Source organism: Lipotes vexillifer, unplaced genomic scaffold (genome assembly GCF_000442215.2).
Source record: "Lipotes vexillifer unplaced genomic scaffold, Lipotes_vexillifer_v1.1 scaffold213, whole genome shotgun sequence".
Taxonomy (NCBI): Eukaryota; Metazoa; Chordata; class Mammalia; order Artiodactyla; family Lipotidae; genus Lipotes; species Lipotes vexillifer.
In genome coordinates, this window is record NW_006780610.1 from 3,643,751 (window position 1) to 3,671,453 (window position 27,703).

General features: G+C 44.4%; 1 protein-coding gene across 1 annotated transcript in view; it reads left to right on the forward strand.

Annotated features, from left to right (window-relative positions):
- INPP5B (inositol polyphosphate-5-phosphatase B) overlaps nucleotides 1-27,703 on the forward strand; it is a 52,460-nt gene that overhangs the window by 17,282 nt on the left and 7,475 nt on the right. Inside the window, 11 exon segments of the mRNA XM_007453860.1 lie at nucleotides 12,952-13,048; nucleotides 14,660-14,827; nucleotides 16,633-16,734; nucleotides 17,532-17,646; nucleotides 17,980-18,096; nucleotides 18,776-18,963; nucleotides 20,487-20,598; nucleotides 23,514-23,623; nucleotides 24,434-24,569; nucleotides 26,143-26,253; nucleotides 27,158-27,320. Coding sequence (XP_007453922.1) covers nucleotides 12,952-13,048; nucleotides 14,660-14,827; nucleotides 16,633-16,734; nucleotides 17,532-17,646; nucleotides 17,980-18,096; nucleotides 18,776-18,963; nucleotides 20,487-20,598; nucleotides 23,514-23,623; nucleotides 24,434-24,569; nucleotides 26,143-26,253; nucleotides 27,158-27,320 — 1,419 coding nt within the window.

Genomic DNA, 27,703 nt, shown 5'->3' on the forward strand with positions numbered 1-27,703 from the left:
GGCCTCTCACTGTTGTGGCCTCTCCCGTTGCGGAGCACAGGCTCCGGACGCGCAGGCTCAGCGGCCATGGCTCACGGGGCCCAGCCGCTCCACGGCATGTGGGATCTTCCCGGACCGGGGCACAAACCCGTGTTCCCTGAATCGGCAGGCGGACTCTCAACCACTGCGCCACCAGGGAAGCCCTGTGGTACTTTTTTTTAAAGCCATGAGATTATGGGAAATGTTTAAAATGTTAAAAAAAAAATGAAAAGAAAGTGAGGAAGAGAGAAAGAAAAGGGAGGGAGGGAAGGAGGAAAGGAAAAAAGGGACTAAGAAGCGTGGATATTTGATTTTTAAAATTTATTTATTTATTTATTTATTTATGGCTGTGTTGGGACTTTGCTGCTGCACGTGGGCTTTCTTTTTTAGTTGCGGTGAGCGGGGGCTACTCTTTGTTTCGGTGTGCGGGCTTCTCATTGTGGTGGCTTCTCTTTTGCGAAACACGGGCTTTAGGTGCACGGGCTTCAGTAGTTGTGGCGCATGGGCTCCGTAGTTGTGGCTCACGGGCTCTAGATCACAGGCTCAGTAGTTGTGGCTCACAGGCTTAGTTGCTTCGCAGCATGTGGGATCTTCCTGGACCAGGGCTTGAACCTGTGTCCCCTGCATTGGCAGGCGGATTCTTAACCACTGCTCCACCAGGGAAGCCCCTGGTTATTTGAGTTTTATGAAAGTAACAGGACTATTTGGGGTGGTAGCCAGGCTGAAACAGGAATCATTGGCTCTTTCCATTCTTTTTTTTTCTTCTTTTTTTAATAAATTTATTTATTTTTGGCTGCGTTGGGTTTTTGTTGCTGCGCGTGGGCTTTCTCCAGTTGCGGCGAGCGGGGGCTTCTCACTGCGGTGGCTTCTCTTGTTGTGGAGCATGGGCTCTAGGCACGCAGGCTCAGCAGTTGTGGCTCACAGGCTCCAGAGCGCAGGCTCAGCAGTTGTGGCGCACGGGCTTAGTTGCTCCGCGGCATGGGGGATCTTCCCGGACCAGGGATCGAACCCGTGTCCCCTGCATTGGCAGGCAGATTCTCAACCACTGTGCCACCAGGGAAGCCCTCTTTCCATTCTTTTTAATGCTGGGTGCCCCATGCTATTGGCTTCTCTCAAGAGATCCCTGCCCTGTGTATGCTGTGTACTTAGCTCTCCTTTGGAGTCAAATCCAAACTCCACGTGGCATTCAAAGTCTCACAGTTTGGCCTTACATATAATAAAAATCTATTTCTAATAAATTAAAAAAATAAAATTGTATTTTTAAATAAAAATTGATTACTGTTTTGACTATTATCATTAGCAGTTAACATTTATTAAGCACTTACTGTGGGTCTGTGGGCCTCACCCTGAGCACAAAAGTTCTGTAAGAGGATGTCCATTTTTCAGATGGAGAGACTGAGGCTTGGTGAGAGTAGGTGACATGCTTGTGATCACTCACCAGGTCAGTGACAGAATAGAACTCAGGTCGTCTGTTTGAATCTGATGCTTGAGCCCTAACCCCAGCACTCTTCTTTTGTATCCCCTGATGCTCCTCAAACAAAACTTTTCATTTCTACTTATTTATACTACTTTTTGTTAATTATTTCTGAGCACATCATAATGCTGTCTCTTTGTGCTGAAATTATTTCCTCTGCCAGAAATGCTTTCTGAACCCCACATTTTTCTGATAGTTAATATAGTTTTTGATTAAGAGCACATACTCTTCACCCAGATTCCCTGGGTTTGAATCCTGGCTGTACCATTTATTAGCTGTGTGTTCTTGGGCAGGTTACTTAACCTCTCTGTGTTTATCTCAGTCTGTAAAGTGGTGATAATAATGCCACATAACTCATGGAGGAGTGGTGAAGATTAAATATACGTACAGAGGTTAAAACCATGCCCGGCATGCAGTAAGCCTTAAGTACTTGCTATTAATATTCATGGTAATATTACTATCATTGTTATCATTAACGCAGCCTGACTTGGATTCTGGGTAGCTGAATCGGGATCTGTTTATCTCCTTGTAAAGTGAATGAATCTCTAACTGGTATGTGTTGCCCTGTCTTGGAGATGCCATGGGACGGCCCCCTGGTGGTGTGTACACAGCATTGAGAAGCATTAATCCTGCTCATTTGAACTGCCGGCTAATTTGCTCACATGGTTTTTTTTTTCCTTTACATCTTTATTGGAGTATAATTGCTTTACAATGGTGTGTTAGTTTCTGCTTCATAACAAAGTGAATCAGTTATACATATACATATGTCCCCATATCTCTTCCCTTTTGCATCTCCCTCCCTCTCACCCTCCCTATCCCACCCCTCCAGGTGGTCACAAAGCACCTAGCTGATCTCCCTGTGCTATGTGGCTGCTTCCCACTAGCTATCTATTTTACGTTTGATAGTGTATGTATGTCCATGCCTCTTTCTCGCTTTGTCACAGCTTACCCTTCCTGCTCCCCATATCCTCAAGTCCATTCTCTAGTAGGTCTGTGTCTTTATTCCTGTCTTACCCCTAGGTTCTTCATGACATTTTTTTTTCCTTAAATTTCATATATATGTGTTAGCATACAGTATTTGTCTTTCTCTTTCTGACTTACTTCACTCTGTATGACAGACTCTAGGTCTATCCACCTCATTACAAATAGCTCAATTTCGTTTCTTTTTATGGCTGAGTAATATTCCATTGTATATATGTGCCACATCTTTATCCATTCATCCGATGATGGACACTTAGGTTGTTTCCATCTCCGGCCTATTGTAAATAGAGCTGCAATGAACATTTTGGTACATGACTCTTTTTGAATTATGGTTTTCTCAGGGTATATGCCCAGTACTGGGATTGCTGGGTCGTATGGTAGTTCTATTTTTAGTTTTTTAAGGAACCTCCATACTGTTCTCCATAGTGGCTGTATGAATTCACATTCCCACCAGCAGTGCAAGAGTGTTCCCTTTTCTCCACACCCTCTCCAGCATTTATTGTTTCTAGATTTTTTGATGATGGCCATTCTGACTGGTGTGAGATGATATCTCATTGTAGTTTTGATTTGCATTTCTCTAATGATTAATGATGTTGAGCATTCTTTCATGTGTTTGTTGGCAGTCTGTATATCTTCTTTGGAGAAATGTCTATTTAGGTCTTCTGCCCATTTTTGGATTGGGTTGTTTGTTTTTTTGTTATTGAGCTGCATGAGCTGCCTGTAAATTTTAGAGATTAATCCTTTGTCAGTTGATTCATTTGCAAATATTTTCTCCCATTCTGAGGGCTGTCTTTTGGTCTTGTTTATGGTTTCCTTTGCTGTGCAAAAGCTTTGAAGTTTCATTAGGTCCCATTTGTTTATTTTTGTTTTTATCTCCATTACTCTAGGAGATGGGTCAAGAAGGATCTTGCTGTGATTTATGTCATAGAGTGTTCTGCCTATGTTTTCCTCTAAGAGTTTGATAGTTTCTGGCCTTACATTTAGGTCTTTAATCCATTTTGAGCTTATTTTTGTGTATGGTGTTAGGGAGTGATCTAATCTCATACTTTTACATGTACCTGTCCAGTTTTCCCAGCACCACTTATTGAAGAGGCTGTCCTTTCTCCACTGTATATTCCTGCCACCTTTATCAAAGATAAGGTGACCATATGTGCATGGGTTTATCTCTGGGCTTTCTATCCTATTCCATTGATCTATCTTTCTGTTTTTGTGCCAGTACCATACTGTCTTGATTACTGTAGCTTTGTAGTATAGTCTGAAGTCAGGCAGCCTGATTCCTCCAGCTCCATTTTTTGTTCTCAAGATTGCTTTGGCTATTCGGGGTCTTTTGTGTTTCCATACAAATTGTGAAATTTTTTGTTCTAGTTCTGTGAAAAATGCCAGTGGTAGTTTGATAGGGATTGCATTGAATCTATAGATTGCTTTGGGTAGTAGAGTCATTTTCACAATGTTGATTCTTCCAATCCAAGAACATGGTATATCTCTCCATCTGTTTGTATCATCTTTAATTTCTTTCATCAGTGTCTTATAATTTTCTGCATACAGGTCTTTTGTCTCCTTAGGTAGGTTTATTCCTAGATATTTTATTCTTTTTGTTGCAATGGTAAATGGGAGTGTTTTCTTGATTTCACTTTCAGATTTTTCATCATTAGTATATAGGAATGCCAGAGATTTCTGTGCATTAATTTTGTATCCTGCTACTTTACCAAATTCATTGATTAGCTCTAGTAGTTTTCTGGTAGCATCTTTAGGATTCTCTTTGTATAGTATCATGTCATCTGCAAACAGTGACAGTTTTACTTCTTCTTTTCTGATTTGGATTCCTTTTATTTCCTTTTGTTCTCTGATTGCTGTGGCTTAAAATTCCAAAACTATGTTGAATAAGAGTGGTGAGAGTGGGCAACCTTGTCTTGTTCCTGATCTTAGTGGAAATGCTTTCAGTTTTTCACCATTGAGGATGATGTTGGCTGTGGGTTTGTCATATATGGCCTTTATTATGTTGAGGAAAGTTCCCTCTGTGCCTACTTTCTGCAAGGTTTTTATCATAAATGGGTGTTGAATTTTGTCCAGAGCTTCCTCTGCATCTATTGAGATGATCATATGGTTTTTCTCCTTCAATTTGTTAATATGGTGTATCACATTGATAGATTTGCATATATTGAAGAATATGTCACAGAGTGTTCTGCCTATGTTTTCCTCTAAGAGTTTGATAGTTTCTGGCCTTACGTTTAGGTCTTTGTTGAGGATTTTTGCATCTATGTTCATCAGTGATATTGGTCTGTAGTTTTCTTTCTTTGTGACATCCTTGTCTGGTTTTGGTATCAGGGTGATGGTGGCCTTGTAGAATGAGTTGGAGTGATCCTCTCTCTGCTATATTTTGGAAGAGTTTGAGAAGGATAGGTGTTAGCTCTTCTCTAAATGTTTGATAGAATTCGCCTCTGAAGCCATCTGGTCCTGGGCTTTTGTTGGAAGATTTTTAACCACAGTTTCAATTTCAGTGCTTGTGATTGGTCTGAAATCAAAGAGGAAATCAAAAAATACCTAGAAACAAATGACAATGGAGACACGACAACCCAAAACCTATGGGATGCAGCAAAAGCAGTTCTAAGAGGGAAGTTTATAGCAATACAATCCTACCTTAAGAAACAGGAAACATCTCGAATAAACAGCCTAACCTTGCACCTAAAGCAATTAGAGAAAGAAGAACAAAAAACCCCCAAAGTTAGCAGAAGGAAAGAAATCATAAAAATCAGATCAGAAATAAATGAAAAAGAAATGAAGGAAATGATAGCAAAGATCAATAAAGCTAAAAGCTGGTTCTTTGAGAAGATAAACAAAATTGATAAACCATTAGCCAGACTCATCAAGAAAAAAATGGAGAAGACTCAAATCAACAGAATTAGAAATGAAAAAGGAGAAGTAACAACTGACACTGCAGAAATACAAAAGATCATGAGAGATCACTACAAGCAACTCTGTGCCAATAAAATGGACAACCTGGAAGAAATGGACAAATTCTTAGAAATGCACAACCTGCCAAGACTGAACCAGGAAGAAATAGAAAATATGAACAGACATGGTGTTGCAAGTTCTTCTAGTGTGCTGGAAATGGGACGCCAAGGCCAGTGACTGAGGAGATAAGCAGGGACACCGCCTCCGAGACCCGTCTAGCAGATGCTCAGGAAGGGCAGGGCATGATCTTCACCTAGTAGTGGCAGCCACACACTTACACAACCCGTGGAGACCATGGTGGTACTTTGGCTTTATTATCTGAATGGACTTAATCCTTCTCTCCATATAGTACTTACCCCTAAGAGTTTATAGTTTTATTGAAGATGTTGTGCTCATGTTGGCAAAAGGGGAGGCTGTGGAGTCTAGCAGATCTGGCTTTTAATATCAGCTGCACCATTTACTGGCCTGGCTCTGTGTCCTTGGGCATGTGTGCTACCTGCTCTGGGCCTCAATAGCTTTATTTGTAAAAGGAGGCCAGTAATCAGAAATAACACGTGAAGCACTTAGCACAAGCCTGGCTATTCGAGGGGACTTGATAAATGGCAGTCATTATTATCAAAGCAGTGGGGGTGAGAAGTAGAGCAGAGGGAAGAGAACTAACCGTTCCTGCGTACCAGGCATTGTGCATGGCTCTTGACCCATTAAGAATTTCATTTGGGCTTCCCTGGTGGCGCAGTGGTTGAGAGTCCGCCTGCCGATGCAGGGGACACGGGTTCGTGCCCCAGTCCGGGAAGATCCCACATGCCGTGGAGCGGCTGGGCCCGTGAGCCATGGCCTCTGAGCCTGTACGTCCAGAGCCTGCGCTCCGCAACGGGAGAGGCCACAACAGTGAGAGGCCCGCGTAACTCAAAATTTCATTTGTTTATCCTTCGGCTTCTATGTAAGTTCAGTGGTGTTATCCTCATTTTACAAATGAAACAAATTAAGTAATTTGCTTGAGGTTTCCTATGAGGTTATGGATGGAGTCAGTGAAATATCTAGGTCATTTTATTCCAAAGCCACAGGGCTTTTCCAAAAACACTCTAATTTCCCTTAAAGTTCCAGACAAGTCATATAGACAGGAAGGCGTTCAGAATTCGGAGAAATGACTGCTGAGCTTTAGTGTGGTTGAGGAGGGCTTGGTAATGGAGGGTGGAGGAATTGAGGCTGGACTTCGAAGCAGAGGTGCCAGAAAGTCAGAGTGAGGGTGGCATGCATGGGGAACCTGTCTGTTTAGAATCGGCTGTCTTTGGGTGGTGGATGGTGAGAGAGAGCAGGACCAGTTTGCAAAGGGCCTCTTGTGTCAGTCCAACCAGTTTGGACCTTCACCTGCAAGTAGTGGTGTGATACTGAAAGTGTTAGAGCAGGGAGAGATGAAATCAGTGTCTAATCTGGCAAAGTCCAAAGACAAAATTGGTAAATCGGGTAGGGAGAAGCAGGAAGATCTCTTGGTTGGGAGGCTCTTGAGGTAACAGGTGAGGCGAGAGGATGGCCTGGAGGAAGGCAGCTGTGAGAACGAAGAGATGGTTGGCTTACTGGCTCTGGGGGCCTAAGGAGAGGGGTGAGCGAAGAGCAGGATGGCAAACCGGGCCGACAGGGTGATGATGGTGCTGGTGACAGCAGGGGGAGCTCAGGGGCAGGCCCAGAAGTCAAAGCACAGCTTTACCTGGGACCCACCTGTGCACAGAGCATCATGTAGAAGTACCCAGTGGACAGTGCAGGGCCTGAGCTCAGGCACAGCTGGATAGCTCTGTTTAGAACTGGCTGTGATGGCTGATGGTTCTTGGAGAAGAGAAGAACAAGATCTAGAGCTGCACTGGCCGGTATTGTAGCCTCTAGCCACATGTGGCTATTTAAATTTACTCTAGGTAAATAAAAAATTCAGTTTCTCATTCACTCTTGCCACGTTTTAACTGTTCAAGTGTAGCTAGTGGCTACTGTTTTGGGCAGTGCAGTTGTAGAACGTTTCCATCATCGATCGGGGAGCACTGGTCTGGATCTTGGGGAGTGCCTGTAAATAACTGGGGGACCTGCCGCGGGGAAGCAGAGCAGGAGGAGGAGACAGAAGGAGCCATTGAATTAAGAAATAATGTTGCTGCCTCTTGGGCAATTCTCAAAAGAAATAGAGTACTTGGATTTTGGTTTGAATTTGCTTTTTCTCCTTGTGTGATGTCATGTTTTTGGAAAAGCCCAGACCCCAAGTCAGTGGCAGGCCTGGCTATAAAACATTGAAATGGAGGTCATGCCTCCTGTCTTTGTTTTGTAGATCTGGGCCTTCAACAGGTCTGGTTTGGCTTCTAGAGGACCTTTTGGCCATGTGGTGAGGGGTGGCCTCGATTAACCATAGAAAAGAAGACAGCAGCCATAGGAGGTGGATACTGTTATCTTTGTTCAGTTCAGGAAGCAGAAGCTTAGAGAAGTGAGATAACTTTTTCGGGGTCATACAGCTAGTAAGTAGGGCCAGAAATGGAATCAAAGTCTGACTCCAAAGCCTGTATATATTGATATATATATATATATATCTATATATATATATATATATATATATCTTTATAATATATATATATCTTTTACATATATATATCTTTATATATATATATCATATATATAACACATATATATCTTTATATAATTATAGTACATTTATATATACATATATATAAATACATCTTATTTTAGCTAACTTTGAAAGTACCTATAAGCAAAAAGAAAAAGCAATCCTATCACCGAGAAATGACTGCTGTTGACGTTCAGTGTATACTTTCCAGACTTTCCCACCTGTATATGTATTTGTCTAAATTTATATATTTATAAACATGTGATATATATGTACATAGACATATATTTCAATCCTTTCTGATGCATATAGGCCACACTCTTAACTACCACCTTTAATTCCTATCAGCATTTCTGAAGTCCTAAAAGCTCTGAAGGTGGAAAATAAATTTTTTTTGTAAATTTGGCCCAAGCTCAATTTGGCAGTAAGATTTGCTTGAACTGACAGGAGACTATAAGCTTTATTTATCCCACTAAGTGTTACTACTCATAAGTTGCGCTGAGGAACTACTAACGTTATTGGTTTCTGGATGTTGCCTCTGACTGCTGGGGTGCTGTATAACACGGTACAGGTTATGTATTATCTTTCTAAAATGTTCCAAATTTTGAATTCCAAAATACACTTGGCTTCAAGGGTTTCAGATAAGGGATTGTGGGTCTGTATTAGGTTATATTGCTGCCTGGGCGAAGGAAGGAGCCTCCAGGGTCAGTGTTACCTATTTAGCCAGGCATGTGAGAGGGGTTTGGGTTCTGTAATATGTGCGGTGCAATGTACAGAATTCACAAGAGAAATGGAACACTTTCTACTTCTGTGCATCCAGATCAAGCTGCAGTTGTGTTGACCTATTAGGTAGACTCTTACTCAGAAATGGTTTCAATTGTAGGTGTGAAAGGTGGTCATCAGAAAGCACCCAGAAATGACTGTGAGATTAACTACTGCCCTGAGGTTGTTTGCTCAGTGTGTGTTTACTGACTGCCTCCTATATTTCATGTTGCCGTAAGCCAGGGGCCACAGAAGAAGAACATTAGCCCCTGCTCCCAGAAGCCTGTGGTCTAGCTAAAGAGGAAAGATTGATAAAAAGAGTTAAACACGGTTACAGGGAATTCCCTGGCGGTCCAGTGGTTAGGACTCGGTGCTCTCACTGCCGGGGCTGGGTCTGATCCCTGGTTGGGGAACTAAGATCCCACATGCTGTGCAGCTCAGCCAAATAAAATTAAATAAGCATAGTTACAGTTATGATAAATGCCTTGATAGAAGTAAGCACTGGGTATGTAAGAGTAGAAGGAGAGGGCCAGAGAGGGCTTTTCGAAGGAGATGACTCCTGAGCTGAGTCTTGAAGGGTGAGTTTGAAGTTCGATACATGCAGGTGGGTTTGAGGGTGGTTAGACTATGCCCAGCATCGGGGCGGGGGTGGTGGTGAAGAGGCAACATTTAAAAAGATAAATGGTTGCCCCCCCGCCCCGGTCGCTGCGCGGCTTGTGGGATCTTAGTTCCCCAACCAGGGATCGAAACCCGTGCCCTTGGCAGCGAAAGTGAAAGCGCCTAACCAGAGTCCTAACCACTGGACTGCCAGGGAATTCCCTTAAAAAAAAAAAAGGTTTTTTTTTTTTTTTTTTTTTTTTGTGGTTCATGGGCCTCTCACTGTCGCGGCCTCTCCCATTGCGGAGCACAGGCTCCGGACGCGCAGGCTCAGCAGCCACGGCTCACGGGCCCAGCCGCTCCGCGGCATGTGGGATCCCCCCGGATCGGGGCACGAACCCGCATCCCCTGCATCGGCAGGCGGACTCTCAACCACTGCGCCACCAGGGAAGCCCAAAATAAATGGTTTTGATGTGACTGGATTGAGGGCGAGAGAGGAGTGGTTTGAGTGGGGGGTGGAAGATGGGCCTGGAGAGGTAGTCTGGGGCTGATTATAAAGGTCCTTGTATGTAATACTTAGCGGTTTGGGTTTTACTACAAATGTGTTAGAAGTTATTAAGGGATTTTACACACAGGAAAGACCTGCTCTGATTTGTGTTTTCTTCTAGAGGTTGTCAGTATGCACTGGAGGGGGTGAGAATGGCGGCAGGGAAATCACTGAGTGTGCTCTCCAGAAATATTAAGGGCCCAAACTAAGGCATGGCAGTAGGGATAGGAGAGAAGTTCAGGTATAAAAATATTTAGGAGAGACGATTTGTAGGACGTAATGACCGAACATGGGAAGAAAGGAAGAAAAATCCCTCATGTCACCTCTTCGATTGACAAGGGACTGCAGGTCTGAGGTTGGAAAAAGGGCAGCGTGGGAGTAGGGAAGCAGAAGAGGAGGAAGGGCAGGAAGCTGTGGCCGGAGAGGGGACCGTGGGGCTGTGCGATGGTAAACTTGGTAAAGAGCTGCTGACAGCCAGCTTCCGTACCAGATTCAGGAGGGAAGAGATTCCGAGAAGACTACCCTGTGGCTGGAAATCCCCCCAACCATGCCTTAACATTTCCTTACATGAAGTCATGAAGGAAGATGTTCTAGTTCTTGCTGGACGGAGTCCAGAGAAAGATACGGGGTTGGGGTATCAACGAGACGCAGGTCAGCAAGGTGGTTTTCCAGTCAGTACACTGCCCACTCCTGGATGGAAGCCCAGTCCACGGGACAGACCACTTGTCCCCAGGAGATGGCCTGACGGAGTCCTCAGAAAGCACTGACATGCAGAAACAACACCTAAGCATCATTCCTAAGTTTGCCTTTGCACGTTGTAAAGCCCTATGAGATATTTTTTAAGTACCTACTTTATAGATGAAGAAAGTAAGACCCGAAGAAAGGAAGTAACTTGTTACACAGGAAGATGATAGTAGAGCTAGTCTTCAACTTATGTTTCCTGATACTTGCATTTGACTCTGTGAGTACCTGCTATGCACCTGTGCTGCTCCAGGTCCCTGGGAAATAGCATAAAGATGACAAAGTCCCCACCTCATGGGGCTTACACTTTAGCAGGAATAGCATGCAATAAACCGATAAATGTATATACGATTTAATATCAAATGGTTTAGTACTAAGGCATAGTCTTGTCCTCAGTAGGCTTACTGGCTAACTGGGGAGACAGTTACAACACACAGCAATCAAGCCTATTGTGGGAGAAGTACATGGAGCTATAGGAACATCTGTGTCAGGGCATCTGACCAGTTTGGGAGGAATCAGAGAAGGCTTCTTAGAAGAAATGGCCTCTAAGATATACCTATACCAGGGGTTGGCTAACTGCATTCCCCTGGGCCAGATCCAGCCTGCTGCCTGCTTTGGTACAGCCCATGAGCTAAGAATAGTTTCTACATTTTAAAATGTTTGAAAAGAATTAGAATAACATTTCGTGACATGGAAATTATATATGTAAACATCTGTGACCATACAGTTTTATTGGCATACTGATGCTTATAGCTGCTTTTACACTATAATGGCAGAGTTGAATAGTTGCAGAGACTATGTGGCCTGCAAAGCTTAGGACATTTACCCTCTGGCCCTTTATAGAAAAAGTTTGCTGACTCCTGGCCACAGGATGGGTAGGAGTTAGCCATGGAAAGCAGAGTGAGGAAGAAGGAAGTCGGTTTCTGATGGGATCTTTGTATAACTGCAGTAACTTTAGTATACTTGGAGTATGGCATTCAAGGAGGTAGGGGGCTGTGGTGAGTGATGTGTCTGGATAGGTGGGCAGGATCCAGACTGGAAAGAGGCTTGGCACCTGTACTAAGGGGCTTGGATTTAGCCAATGGGGAGCTTTTAAAAGGTTTTAAGCCATGTCGTCATTTTTTCAAAAAATCCTCTGGCCACAGTGTAGAGATTGGATTAGAGAGGGTGGGGTGAAAGAGGAAGCAGGGAGACTAGTTGAGGTCTCCCTCAACTAGTTCCAGGGAATTGTTGGTAACCCTAGGCTAGTATAGTGATATTGGAGATAGGAGTATATTGATTGATTTGAGAGGCAATTTAGGAAGCAAAATTGAAAGCCCTTGTTGATTGATTGGAGGCATTGAAACGTAACTATTTTCATGTTTCAAATGATTGTGTTTTCTTTTTCAACTCCAGTGTTTTGTTTGTTTTTTTCTCGTTCTTGTGAATGCATGGTTGACAAATCCATGTTTAGTAATAGTCTTCAGAGCAGAATTCCTTAGTGATGTTTCATGCCCCTAGTGCTCCTTGTACCTTGTGGATCGAAGCAGCATCTTTCTGTGGCCTCTTCATGCTGTTCACTGTTGACAAGGGATCTGGCTTTTAAGAAACAGTAAATTGGCAGATTGATTTTCCTTTTCCAGTTTGTCTTGATTTAACAACTTTCCCCAAATATTTCTTTGTTGCAGGTCCTTGGGCTCCTTGGTTTTCAAGGCGCTATGTTGACAATGGCAAGCACTTAGGGCCTTCCCAATTTTACTTCTCTCACCCTTGCCTTTTTCCTCCTCGGAATTTAAGTCTCACTTTCAGTAAATGGTAATAACATCACTACGTTATATTTTATAATATGTTGCATGGCTTTCAAAGTGCTTACTCGTGTCAACTATTCAGTCCCTACGATAAGCCTGAGAGGAAGGCAGGACAGGTCAAGTTACTGAGATCAGGAGAGGCTAGATGGTTTGCACAAAGTCAAAAGGTTAATAAATAGCAGAGCTGGTGATAGAACTTAGGTCTGCAGATTTCTTAGCTTTGTTCCTTCTATAATGCACTCCATCTCCAAGAAAATGGGGTCAAACTAGCTGGGACAGTTACGTTTTCAGTAGTAAAGACATCTGGATGAAATACTTTTTTTTCCCCTCTCTATCCTGCTCTCTGGAAGCTTCATCCAGACACCAGCCTAGGCCTTTCCTATGGTTTCAAGCAATACGTAAACCACCAGTCATTCCGAGACTACAGTTTGAGAAGCTGTGGTCTGTATGGTAAAGCATATGTAAGTATGTTTTAATTCCTTCCTCCTCCTCTTAGGTGGTTCTTCCTTTGATGAGTCGAGACCAGATGGGAAGGGTCTGCTTGTGGACCAAAGCTCCTGGGGTCAGGATAAACCAGAAAACTTGCTCCCAAGGTAATGCAGCTCTCCCTTCACTTGTGCCTCTTAGGGCTGATGTTTTCCCGACTGTAGAACTGAGGCCATTGCTGTGCATGATGTCCATTGTCCCCCAGTCGCTGGCCTAGGAAATGTTAGGCTTTTATTGAGCATTTACTATGTGTGCCAGGCATCATACACTTACATGGATTATCTTCCTTTAACCTAAGAAGTAGATACCATTATTTTCTCTGTTTCACAGCTAAGGAAACAGGTGAAGAGGAGATGTTATATAACTCACCCAAGATCCAGAGCTAGCAAGTGGCAGATCTAGGATTTGAAACTGGCAGTCTAACCCTACCACAGAAATGTAGATTAGAAACATTTGATTTCTCCCTCCCATTCTTTTTTTTTTTTTTCTCGGTACGCAGGCCTCTCACTGCTGTGGCCTCTCCCGTTGCGGAGCGCAGGCTCCGGACACGCAGGCTCAGCGGCCGTGGCTCATGGGCCCAGCCACTCGCGGCACGTGGGATCTTCCCAGACTGGAGCACAAACCCGTGTCCCCTGCACTGGCAGGCGGACTCTCAACCACTGCGCCACCAGGGAAGCCCTCTCCTTCCCATTCTTTTAGGAGTTTCCTGACTCTGAAGATACTTCTTTTTCCCCGTTTTTATTTACTCCTTTCTTTTTTCTGATGTTATATTTAGTGTGTGCTCCAGTGCCCCCTACTGGTTATAGCTGGAATCATCTGGTCAAGATAAAAACTTATTTGTGTCAATATTTAAATTACACACTTAAACAGTAATGAACAATCCCTGGACTTTAAACGTAGCTAAATCTATCATTCTCAATTCACTTTTGAGCCTTCCTGATATACATAGATGCATTTTACATAGTTTTAATTAGTATGTACATGACAATCTAAAATTAAGCACTTTAGTGGCATTTATTCAATGTCAGAAATTGTTTCAAGTGTTTTATGTATCTTAATTCATTAAGTAATCTTCAACAAAAGTTTTCTGAGCATTTATTAGGATTCTGTTATGTACATATGCCAAATTTTGCTTAACTTTAAACGTTGGCATTTGAATAATTTTTAGTATGACTATGAAAACTACACAAATAATAATAAAATATAAATTTTCATTGCCTTTCTTTTTATTTCAGGTATTCCTGTGGAATAGAGATTCAGGGGAATTATCAAGTCAAAAGATCTAGGTAGTTCTATGGTCTTGTTACGTGAGGCCCAGGGTCCAGAAAGAGCACTGTTTAAACCGAGTTCTGATTCACACTCTGCTGCCACCCAGCCGCATGAATCATTGACGATGCTGGGTCTCATTTTTCTCATTTGAAAAATGAAGGGATCAGATTAGATTATCTTCCAGGTCTCCTCTGGTCTGAGATTCTACAAACCTATTATCTCTGGACCAATGTACTGTACAATCAACAACATATAAGTTTACTTTGTTCTACATAGAAATAGTGTTGTTTTAGCAAGTAAGTTTTACTTTAGCCTTTTAATAAGTCTTCTGAAATTCAGATGCTGATCTGTGGAAACTTCTAGCTTTATATTCATGTACTTTGTCAAGGAGGACTCATCAAAATATGATAAACTTTTTTTAATAAAAATATTTTTTTTTGTTTTTCTAGACAGAATAAGTCCAAATCTGAAATAACTGACATGGTTCGCTCCTCCACTATCACAGTATCAGACAAGGCTCATATTTTATCCATGCAGAAGTTTGGACTGCGAGATACAATCGTGAAATCACATCTGATGCAGAAAGAAGAGGATTATACCTATATCCAGAACTTCAGGTAGCTCACTGGGTCTTAGACTGTTTCCACAGCAAAATGATCACTCACCTCTCTGAAATTTAAGCAATTCCCCCATACCCTGCATTTGAAAGCAAATCCTGTACAGAGTCCCTCCCATCATTTTCTTTTTGCTTTTTCTTTTTTTAGCTGCGTTGGGTCTTCATTGCTGTGTGCAGGCTTTCTCTAGTTGCGGTGAGCGGGGGCTACTCTTCGTTGTGGTGCGCATGCTTCTCATTGTGGTGGCTTCTCTTGTTGTGGAGCACGGGCTCTAGCCACATGGGCTTCGGTAGTCGCGGCACGTGGGCTCAGTAGCTGCAGCGTGCGCAGGCTCGATAGTTGTGGCTCACAGGCTTAGTTGCTCCACGGCATGTGGGATCTCCCCAGACCAGGGATTGAACCTGTGTCCTCTGCATTGGCAGGCGGATTCTTAACCACTGTGCCACGAGGGAAGTCCCTCCCATCATTTTCTAAATGAGTGATTCCTTTCACTCTTCCTTAGCAGGCATTTATTCTGTGCCTTTTCTGGCCAGGCACTGTGGGAGATGTGGTGTAGTGGGAGTGACACAACTTGCAAATGGTTGCAGAAATATTTAAAGAGATACACGTGTGCAGAAGAAGGAGAGAGATCCTGATTTTTGCTTATCCCTCTGTGTATCCCTTGGTCACTTGGGGCCCTTTTTTTTTTCTTTCGGTACGCGGACCTCTCACTGTTGTGGCCTCTCCCGTTGCGGAGCACAGGCTTCAGACACGCAGGCTCAGCGGCCATCACGGGCCCAGCCGCTCCGTGGCATGTGGGATCTTCCCGGACCGGGACATGAACCTGTGTACCCTGCATCGGCAGGCGGACTCTCAACCACTGCGCCACCAGGGAAGCCCCATTTGGGGCCTTTGAAGAAAGTCATTTGAATTGAAATTAGTCAGAGGAAGTTAGTGTTTGGTAATCTTTTTAGGCAAGGTGAGCGAAAGTTATATGAATAAAGGGTGCAGGATTCTGCCAGATCTTTTTATTATTTATTTAGTTAGTTTTGAATTTTTGAATTTTACTTTACATTTTCTTATACAGCAGGTTCTTATTGGTTATCTATTTTATACATATTACTGTATATATGTCAATCCCACTCTCCCAATTCATCCCACCACCCCCAGTTTCCCCGCTTGGTGTCCATACGTTTGTTCTCTACGTCTGTGTCTCTATTTCTGCCCTGCAAACCGGTTCATCTGTACTATTCTTCTAGGTTCCACATATATGCGTTAATATACGATATTTGTTTTTCTCTTTCTGACTTACTTCACTCTGTATGACGGTCTCTAGATCCATCCATGTCTCTACAAATGACCCAATTTTGTTCCTTTTTATGACTGCCAGATCTTTTTAAGTCATTGCATTGGGACTATAACACAAAGTAACGTTGCTTCTAGGAATATAAACAGTGAATTGTCTGAACACTGGTGTTGCTTTCTTTCGGAAGGTAGTTACCAGGGTACTTTTCTTTTTTTTCATTTCACTGGTACACATAGTAAACAGTCATTTTGTGGATTATGGCTCTCTAATGACTGTTAAAGCTAAGTAGGAATGTTCGGAGTGGGCCTCTACTGTTTGAAGTTATCACAAAAGCAACAAATATCACGGCAGACTGCACGTCACCCCTTGGTGCCACTTGCACTGGTCTAGGATAGGTGTGACATTTCTTAAGGCTTCAAATTCCAGTCCAGAGAGACTGAAACCGAGCAGAATCAGCATCCAGTGCTTTCCCCGTCATGTCCATAGTCCTCCCAAGTGACTGATTGATTGTCTTTGGCAACAGGTTTTTTGTGGGAACATACAATGTGAATGGACAGTCCCCTAAGGAGTGCCTCCAGCCCTGGCTCAGCCATGGTATCCAGGCCCCAGATGTATACTGTGTGGGGTGAGTGCTTCTCTTCTAGTTGCCTCTGCATTTTCCAGAACGTGTAGCTGTGGTTGAAGGGATGGGGGCATGGATCTATAACTGAGAATTCACAGCAGGTGAAGGGATTGAAAAATGAGCATATGCTTAATAACAGCTGTTCCCGTTAGTGTGCTTCCTCACAGTAAACAAATTTCTGGCACTATTCAAGTGACGTGCTTGGCATTTGAATGCTAATATTTAATTTTGAGTGCAGCCCTCTGTTAAGATCGGTACACCTGGAACTGAATTTAATTACTTAGACATTCAACACTTTGTTGGTCACAAAGCAAAAATATCTTTTGCCAGGGAAGGAAGGTTAGCTTAAAAGAAAAAAAAGGCCCCATCCATCATTCTTTTTTTTTTTCCCCACCTACTATCTTGTCACCACTGTACTGGGTACTGTTGGTGGGGAGGGGACAGCAAAGAAGCCTGTACAGGAGTGGAAAGGGCCTAGAATTTGGAATTTACGTAGACCTAGGTTTGAACCCATTTGCCACTTGGTGCTTGGGCGAGCTAGTGATCTCGGATATAAAATGGGGACTCTTCTAACTACTTCAGGTGCATTATGAAGAAGAAATGGGCTGCTGCTTGTGAAAGCGCCTGGTAAGTTCCTTGACTGAGGAACTTAGTCCCTTGTCGCTGTTTATTCTTCTTCCCTCTTGAGGGTCCTGCAGTTTAGCTAGAAAGCTAGGCCTTACACACCCAAACCAACGTGAGAATGCGCCATCTCACACGTTACCCTCCCCTACTCTCTGACTGGTTGCTTCTCCTAATAGGTTCCAGGAACTTGATTTGAGTAAAGAAGCCTTTTTCTTCCATGATACCCCAAAGGAGGAAGAGTGGTTTAAAGCTGTATCAGAGGGTCTTCATCCAGATGCCAAATATGCAAAGGTAAGAGAGGAGTTGGGGACCTTCTAATTTTTTGTTGCTATGCAGGGAAATGCTAAGATAACTTTTCACTTCTTCTGCAACTTTCATCTAAAGCCAGCCCTAATGATCCTGAGATTTTCAGTTCCAGGCCCTCTGGAAGAGGCGTCTCTGGGTGTGAAAGAGGCAGGTCTTGGCACTTGTAGGCTGTTGAGGTTATCATGGAGTCACTCGGGTGATTACCCTGTGTCCTGGCGTGGAGGAGGAGATACAGTAATACTCTCAGCCAGCTTCCGGACTACTTTTCCTTTTGACTCCTAGTTAATGCCATGACTTGAATGCTTGTCTCTCTTCCAGGTAAGGCTCATCCGACTGGTTGGGATTATGCTGCTGTTATTTGTCAAACAAGAGCATGCAGCGTACATCTCAGAAGTGGAAGCCGAGACAGTGGGGACGGGAATCATGGGGAGGATGGTGAGTTCCTGGTTGGTATGTCTGGCACATGGAGGGCCTTGGTCCCTAAGATTTGGACCCCACTTCTCATGATACTGTGACTGCACACGTCCCAGTTTGAGGGTGCTGGTGTTATGAGATGAACTGTACCCTCGTGATCGAGCAGGGCTAGATGGAGCAGACCATTCAGAAATTGTATTTTAGTGACTTGCTGGCTGATTTGCCCAACTAGCCCAATCCTCGTGTTCACTTCACACCAGAGCCTCCAGTGGGTCCTCCCATTTAATGCATTTGTTGCAGAAACTCCCATTTGTTGCAGAAACTATGCTGGGTCACCAAGGAAAAGAAAGAATGCTTAGAAAGAAAAAAGAAAGAAAGAATGCTAATAATAGGTTTGCAATTTTCTCTTCTTCTAGAATCTGTTAAATCCTGCTTTTAGGTTCTACTGCGAGAGCTTAGCTTCCCATGGGGAAGGGAGAGCATGTGGTTTGCCTGTGATTTACTGAAAAGTGGACTCACCTTTGCCACTGGCCAGCTAGTCGTTTTCCCTTCTTGGATGTGTTTTCCTACCTGTAAAATGTGGACTGTAACACTGCTTTACTTACCTCCCAGGATTATGATGCAGACTAATTAAGAGAAAACATTTTGCAACCTCTTGGGTTTAAACGACTACTGGTCTTTTTTTGGACTCCTTTCACAGGGTAACAAAGGAGGTGTGGCAATCCGGTTCCAGTTTCACAACACCAGCATCTGCGTTGTCAATTCCCACCTGGCAGCCCACACGGAGGAGTATGAGAGGAGGAACCAAGACTACAAAGACATTTGTTCTCGAATGCAGTTTCATCAGGTTGACCCAAGCCTCCCCCCTCTCACCATCAGCAAGCACGAGTGAGTCTGGCCTTCCACCCCGACAAGGTGCACCGGGCCCCACCGGCCAAGTTGCGGGCTCTCTGTTTCATTAGGCAGGGGGCCGGGGGAGGCTTCCCACTGCCCGAGTGGGAGCTCCAGCCAACTCTCAGTTACACAGGGATTACCTCTCTTGGAAATGTTTCGTTTCCTAACCTGCCATCTGGCAGACCTCTAGAATCTTTCCCAGACACCATCTGTTCCTGGAAAATGTGTAAGATTTATTTTTAACATGGGTCCGCCTGGATGCGGTGTCATGAGGAAAGCCACCCCAGAGTGAGCATCTCAAGCTCAGGTTTAGCAGTATGTTTCAGGATTCTGTCTGCCTGTTCTCTCCAGAAGCATGTGTAATTGAGAATTGGGCTGCATTTCTCTGTCTTCACTTAGTCTTTTTTGCCTCTTGATTCAGCTTTACAGAGCCGTGGTTGCAGCTGCTTGGAGCATCTGGCACTGATTTTTGTCTGTTCTCTGTATTTCCTTTATCTCCAATACTTGCTCTCTGTCTAAATTCAAGGCATACTGGAATTTCAGACTTTACAGTAACACTTGGAGCATGTGCCCCTTCTTTTCTGACAAGGAGGAAGCCACTGGGGCTGTGGTGTCTGCCAGGGAGTACACAGAGCCCAGCCTCTCGTCCACCTGCTGTGGTGGTAGACCTGTCTTGATTGGTGTTCTGGAAAGCTGCCAGGATGGCTTCCCTTCTCCAGGGAACCCAGCAGGGACTGTGTCTCCTGTTCCGCTGACCCTGAAGCATCCTGGTTTGTGAGGTTGCAGCTTGCATGTCAGTTTGTCTGCTTTTAGCTTGTGGATGCATGCATTTTGGTGTGTGTATGCTGCTGCGTGGTTTCTCTCATGACCTGGTTCTTGGCTTCAAATAAAGCGGTATTGGTCTTCATGGGACGTGCGATGTCACCTGGGAGCATCCAGCCATCATTTTCCCAAAGCAGCAGGTGTGATAAAATACCTGTCACACTGCAGAAAGAGCCAACCAATGATACGGTGGTGGTTAAAGCCAGACTCCACTGGAAGGGTTGAGCTTTGTTTCAGAGGAACTCAGCTCCAGAAACAAAGGCTGCGAGTGTGTTTTGTGGACTGGAGGGTGGGTGGTGGCATGAGGCGGCATCATGGCATCATCTGGTCTGGGGTCCCTGAGTGATTGACAGGACTCCCACTACTTGACCTTTTTTGCCTCTTCTTGGGAGAGAGGTAAATTATTGTCTTGCTTTTAGATCTTATTAGACTATCTTTCCAGCCGTACAAGAATAGAATAGTCAAGGAGAACTCAAGACTGTTTACAGTGAACTTGGACCAAGATAATTGAGTAAGCAGCACGCTAGACATGGTGTTAAATGGGATGGTGTGAGGAAGAGACCCTGAGTAGCCGAGTCCCTTCCCCTCCCAGCTCCCCAGAGGCTGAGCCTCGGGGGCCTTCTGTCAGGAGCACACCGGCTCCAGCCGGTGAAGTCCTTCCTAAACCCTGTGACCTTTGTGCTCTGTCCTCGCAGTGTGATCTTGTGGCTGGGGGACCTCAACTACAGAATAGAAGAGCTGGATGTGGAAAAAGTGAAAAAGCTCATCGAAGAGAAGGCCTTTCAAACCCTGTATGCGAATGACCAGGTACCGATGGCCACCTGGGCCCTCTTCAGGCAGCCGTCCCTCCACAGGAGGGCACAGAAAAGCCTGGCTGCCCAACTCCAGCCTCTTCTTGCTCATCTTGGGAGGTTTCCCTGAGGAACTGGTGTCCCATCCTTCCTTCCTTCCTTCCTTCCATCTATCTGCATTCCCCTCTCCCACAGTTGTCTGCCACCTGGCTGTTCCCTTGAGGCTTATCTCCCCTGGGGCAAGAGCTGCTCTCTTTCTCTCGCAGGCGTGGTGCCCACTCATTCAGTCTTTCAAGGTGGGGCCCAAAGGGAACCAAGCATCTCATAATGAAGATACTTGATATTTTTAAGATGATTTACTGATGGTTTGGATGGGCCTCCCGCTCCGCCGGCCCCTCACCAGGTCTGTCCAGTGTGCGTGACCACTCTTCCGGAACGGCTGTCTTCACTTCCGACAGGAAGCAGTTCTGTATCGTGCTCTCCTCCACCATTGTTCGGGTTAGCGTTCCTTTCTCAGAGCACTGGCCATTTCCCAGGACAAGAGAAATCTGTTTCTCTCTGACCTTCTTCAGGCTACTGCTGTCAACAGATTTCGAAACTGTTCAAGTGGTCAGAGTTGTTCAGAATGTTACAGCCCTTTTTCTTTTTAGCCTGTATCTCCCTTTCAATCTTCTTTGTATTGTCATTAGTCTAAATCTTTCTGTTTCCTTTATTTTTCCCCAGTGCAGATCAGTTGAAGGGGGAAAAAGAAAATCTCGAGTCTGTTATGTCTTTCTTTTTTCTTTTTTTTGCGGTACGCGGGCCTCTCACTGCTGTGGCCTCTCCCGTCGCGAAGCACAGGCTCCGGACACGCAGGCTCAGCGGCCATGGCTCACGGGCCCAGCCGCTCCGTGGCATGTGGGATCTTCCTGGACCGGGGCACGAACCCGCGTCCCCTGCATCGGCAGGCGGACTCTCAACCACTGCGCCACCAGGGAAGCCCTGTTATGTCTTTCTTTATGGAATAATCCCTTTATTGATCCATTTTGCTCTCCCACTCTTTTCCTTAGTAAACTATTCTCTTTAATTCCCATTTCAGCCTTAACCCAGTCTGTTCTGTAACTATCTATTTCTTGCCTCTGTTTCCTGGACTGCGGCATTCTCATTTCCCTGGTAGTTCAATACCATCTCCTCTTGCCTTTTTTTTTTTTTTTTAATTAATTAATTTATTTATGGCTGCATTGGGTCTTGGTTGCTGTGTGCAGGCCCTCTCTAGTTGTGGCGAGCGGGGGTTACTCTTCGTTGCAGTGTGTGGGCTTCTCATCATGGTGGCTTCTCTTGTTGCGGAGCATGGGCTCTAGGTGCATGGGCTTCAGTAGTTGTGGCACACGGGCTTCAGTAGTTGTGGCTTGTGGGCTCTAGAGCGCAGGCTCAGTAGTTGTGGCTCACGGGCTTAGTTGCTCCACGGCATGTGGGATCTTCCCGGACCAGGGCTCAAACCCGTGTCCCCTGCATCGGCAGGCAGATTCTTAACCACGGCACCACCAGGGAAGTCCCTCCTCTTGCCTTCTTTTCTGGTCTTTCCTTAAGTAATGGTACCTAGTCTGTGTGTTTCTCTGCTTTCTAGACGGTTTTACGGTCTATATTTACCCATTTAAGAATCATCTTGCACTAATACCTAAATTTTTTAAGTTTCCTGTTGTTTTTTTCGTAATAGTTTTTTTTAGGAATTCACGTTTTGGGGTTTGTCAGCTGCTGTCCCCTGGATAGCTGACTCTGTCTCAAAGTTGGAGCTGACAGCTCTTCACCAGTCCACACAGTGCCGAGCTCGGTGCTCCAGGGAGGAGGCAGGAACACCTATGGTTTCTGTCTTGCTGAGAAGGAACTCTTAGAATCACTGCAGTGACAAGGGTGCTAGTTACTGTCGTAACATGTCAGGAAGTGTTCTAAGCTGACAACTTATCTCTGCGACAATCCTGTGAGGCAGATTCTATTATAAATCCAAATTTTACAGATGGGGAAACCAAAGTGTAGAGCTTCCCCCAGTTCATATAACTGATTTGACAAACTCCTTTAAAAATTATTTAAATTTAAACTTAATTCATAATGGTTTGGGTATACCTCTGCTATATATTTCTACATACATGGAAGTTCCCCTTTGCTTTTTGGATTGTTTCTTTCCAGACCTTGTTCTATGCAGTTCTATCCCTCTGTATAATTGGAACAACTGTGCTACACAGATGAAGCACAGTTGATACCTGGAAGAGAAAACTCTCTATGTCCTTTGGTACCTAATCCTCCTAGGGACATCTCAGTAAGGTGGTACTCAGGCCCCTCGGATGTGGGTACACTTTTATAAAAGAGCCTTAAAAACTGTATAACAGGTGGAGGGATGGTTAGCATGCTCCTCTTCCTAGGAGTTAATTAACTCAAGATCTTGCAGAATAGCTTTCTCATGGGCCTTTCCTTTGGGGTTAGAGTTTGGATTCCAGATTGGATTCCAGATTGATTTCCTTTCCTCTGCTAATTCAAGGTTTGACTTTTTTTTTTTCTTTAAATTTATTTTACTTATATTTATTTTTTGCTGCATTGGGTCTTCGTTGCTGCGCACGGGCTTCTCATTGCGGTGGCTTCTCTTGTTGCGGAACACGGGCTCTAGGCGCTCGGGCTTCAGTAGTTGTGGTGCACGGGCTTAGTTGTCTCCGCGGCATGTGGGATCTTCCCAGACCAGGGCTCGAACCCGTGTCCCCTGCATTGGCAGGCGGGTTCTTAACCACTGCGCCATCAGGGAAGCCCAAGGTTTGACCTTTTTATCCTGAGATTTTTTTTTTTTTAGTGTTATCAAAGTCCTGGGAATGCACTTTTATCACGTAGGAAGGCAGGTTAGAGGGGAAAATGCATCAAATAGCAGTTATCCTGAGTTGTTTTTTTTCCATCCGTACTTTCGTGTAGCTGAGAGCTCAGGTCGCTGCAAAGGCTGTCTTCGAAGGCTTCAGTGAGGGTGAGCTCACGTTCCAGCCCACCTACAAGTATGACACTGGCTCTGACGATTGGGATACCAGGTAGGTCAGAGGTTGCTTCAGGGGGCTGAGCAGATTGAAACTCAGAAAGTTATGGAAGCACTTGCCCTCATTGACCTAAAGAAAAAGATAGGTTTCCTGTCACTTCTTCCCCATGTTTTGTACTCAGGTCAAACATTCTCTTAGTATCTGTTCATTAAGCAGCCTGCCTTCCTGCATGTCATCTTGTTGACTGCCTTAGCCTTTGCTTCATAAGAATTCTTGAGACTCGTTTACCTTCCAGCTATGCTTAGGGTGATGGTTGCAGCAAACCGAGCTTGTACTTGGCCTTTACCTAGTAGTTCATATTTTTATTAGTGCCTGTGGGATGCCACGCACTGTTCAATACACTTTACTTGCACCCCATTGAAGTAGGTATGATTTACTATCCTCATTTTATAGATCGGGGAACTGAAACCCCCAAAATTCAAGAGCCTCCCAGGCAGACAAGCGTAGAAGCAGGATTTGAACCCAGGCAGTAGGAATTCACAACCTGTTTTAACCACCATCTTTTGAGGACCACAGAGTCCTTCACCCTCAGATGGCTGTGACTCTTGCCTGATCTCCATAGGACAGTAGAGTGCAGAGAATCATTCTGAACGGTGTTTTGGCTCTGAGCTTTTGCAGTTGTTTGGGGTGATACCCGCAGGATACACATTACCCCTCAGTGGGCCCAAATCGCCCCTGCCCTCTCAGATCTCTGGCTGCATGGACTGGAAGACTGCCCCGTCACCCCTAGCTGAGCCAGGGAGCTCACCAGGTGAGGGCACTGCTGTGCCTGGGAGGGCTCCCAGTGTGGACTTTGCGTTTCAGCGACAAGTGTCGTGCTCCTGCCTGGTGTGACCGGGTCCTCTGGAAAGGGAAGAACATCACTCAGCTGAGCTACCAGAGCCACATGGCCCTGAAGACCAGCGACCACAAGCCCGTCAGCTCAGTGTTTGACATCGGGGTAGGTGGGCAGCTGGTGCCTCTGGTCATCCTCCTCTAGGGAATTGGTTCCCACAGCTGAGACCACTTTTGTCTTTCTGGTCTCCTCCTCCTACCTTGAGTGTGAGGAAGCTGTTTAAATTTAATTCATAGTTGTTTTGTAGACTTCTACTATATGTTTCTACATACGTGGAGGTTCCCCTTTGCTCTTTGGACTGTATCTTTTCAGATCTTTTTCTATGCAAATGTGTGTCAGTATTCTATATATGGCATAGAGGAAGTTTTTCCCTTTCTGTAAAAGAGATATATCATGCATATTGTTCTGAGAACATCTTTTTTCCCCACTGGCTATGTTTTAAGAGGTCTTTCCATGTCAGTAAAGGGAGAGCTCCCTCCTCATTATTTTTAAGGGCTGCAAAATATTTCATAGTATGGATGAACCGTAATATATTGGGATTGGCCAAAAAGTTCCTTCGGGTTTTTCCGTAAGATATTATGGAAAAACCCGAAGGAACTTTTTGGCCAACCCCAATATATATTGATCGTTTAAGTTGTTTCCAAAATGTTGCTATTGTATTCATTGCTATAGTGATCACCCTTCACATATATCTTTGTGTACCATTGTGAATATTTCTGTAGAATGAAATTCCTAGAGGTGAAATTAGTGGTTCAAAGAAAAATGTATTCCAAATTTATTTGAGTCTGCTAAATTATCCTCCCGACAGCCCTTACCATTTTACACTTCTACCAACTCTGGATGAGCTAGTGCTCCCACAGCCTGGCTAATACTGGGTTTTATCAATCTTTTAAATTTCTGCCAACCCAGTGAGCCAAAAGAGAAAGATACTCCATTATTTTAGATTACACTTCCCTAATTACTAGTGAAGTTGAACATCTTTTTTTTTCTGTTTTGTAATCTATTTTTTTTTTTATCAAAGTATAGTTGATTTACAGTAAACATCTTTTTATTTATGTATTCTCCATTTGTATCTCTTCTTCAGTGACTTCTGTGTTTCTTTATATTACCAATTCTCAAGGATGCGGGTAGAGGCACATCAGAATCTACAAGGGTGGGGGTGGTTTGCAAAAAGCCTAATGAATGTTATAGGTAAGGTTTTATTACTGGAAAATGACAAAAATTGTAATTCAAAATAAGGAAGGGAAGGCCTGACAAAATCTTCTTGGCTGATGGAGTACACGTTTAAAAAAGCCTGAGAAATGCTGCTTTAAATCAAAGCCCTGGAGAAGCTCCTCACTGCAGACCTGTCGGCAGCAGCAAGCATAGCAGAGCCAGGCACTGGGTGTCTTTCTGCCCTGGGCATAAGACCCAGCAGAACTGCCAACCAAGCTTTAACTCCCGCATCTGTTTTCTGCTAATCAGGAAGCAGTTGATTTTACCAGAAGCTTTGCCTCTGGGGCACCCTTCTACATCTATTGTTAATTGGGTTCTTTGTTCGTTAAATTAAATCTATTTAGTATTCACTTTCGGGTTGCTATCAACTGCTGTATTTCCCAAGGCCATGAATGTCCTCTAAACTGAAAAAGAGGACATGGGCAGAAGCCAAAGCACTCAGTCTCTGCTGTTTCCCTTCCAGGTGAGGGTTGTAAATGAAGAGCTTTATCGGAAGACTCTGGAGGAGATTGTTCGCTCCCTGGATAAGATGGAAAATGACAGCATTCCTTCTGTGTCCCTCTCCAAGCGAGAGGTAGGAAGGACGTGCTAAGGCATCAGGCTCTTCTCTTCACAGAATGTAAATCTCACCTGCTGGGGCTCAGAATTCCAAGAGGCACCTGTCAGACTACTGGACTGTAGTCTTGATCGGCTGCTTCTAAATAAAGTGAGGCTGATGATGCCAGCTGACAAGAGAGGGGTTGTTGGTTCACCTCCTGATCTTCTTAACCAGAAGCCTGTAACCTTCTGTGGCTCATATGTTTTACCCATACGTGGGCCATCCATGAGTTAAATAAGGCACAGAGGATCCAAAATGTGTTTCATTTGATCTTAGTATAGCTAGTGTGTATTCTTGCACTGGGTTTGTCTTCCTACTGATGCTTTGCTTTGAGATTAAATTGAGTCCAAAATTTTGGGTACGTATGAGTTGATGGGAAGGAAGGCAGTATGGAAAAGTAATGGGCGTTGGGAGAAGTCAAGTTAGGGCTAAAGATGTTTCATAGACGTGCCATAGCATAGATCGTTCAGAATTCACTGTACCAAAAAGTCAGTTAAATGAGGACTTACGGTGAGGGTATTTTTAATGCCCTAGATGTCCAGCTACTTGGAAGGAGGAGCTTGATTTTGGGAGTGGAATGTGTGAAGGGTGTTTTGGATATGGTCTTTGCGTATAGAAGATTTAAACTTGGATTCTGTTAGGAAATTATTTATAAAACAACATGAGTTTTTTGAATTTAGGATTTCTGAGTTAAACACAGACAACTGGTCTTTCATGGTAGCTATGACCTCCCAGGTAAATACTTAAAAGCAGGAACATGATTTGAAAGAGATGGTCCTTTGTTTTCTTTCCAGAAAGGGCAAGAATTGCCCATTTGGGGTGGCTAGGCAGGTTGCCAAGGAGAGGGCACTGGTCTGACTGGTCCTGGTCTTGTTCCCAGTTCTGTTTTCAGAATGTGAAGTACATGCAGCTGCAGATAGAGTCCTTTACCGTTCGGAATGGACAAGTGCCGTGTCGGTTTGAATTCATCAACAAGCCTGACGAAGAGTCTTACTGCAAGCAGTGGCTGAGCGCCAACCCCAGCCGAGGGTTCCTCCTGCCAGGTAAGGCCTCTGTTCCCAGGTTCCTGGTTGCTGGTTTGGGGAACACCCTACCCTATCTTTGCTCATTCTCCTGGAATAAGCTTTTTGTGTCTGAGTGTTTTGTTGTCTGCGTGAACATTTTTCAAAGCCCTGTGGATGAACCATCCATAAATAAAATATAAAATAGTAAGGAGGGGGCTTCCCTGGTGGCGCAGTGGTTGAGAGTCCGCCTGCCGACGCAGGGGACACGGGTTCGTGCCCCGGTCCAGGAGGATCCCACATGCCGCGGAGCGGCTGGGCCCGTGAGCCATGGCTGCTCAGCCTGCACGTCTGGAGCCTGTGCTCTGCAGCAGGAGAGGCCACCACAGTGAGAGGCCCGTGTACAGCAAAAAAAAAAAAAAAAA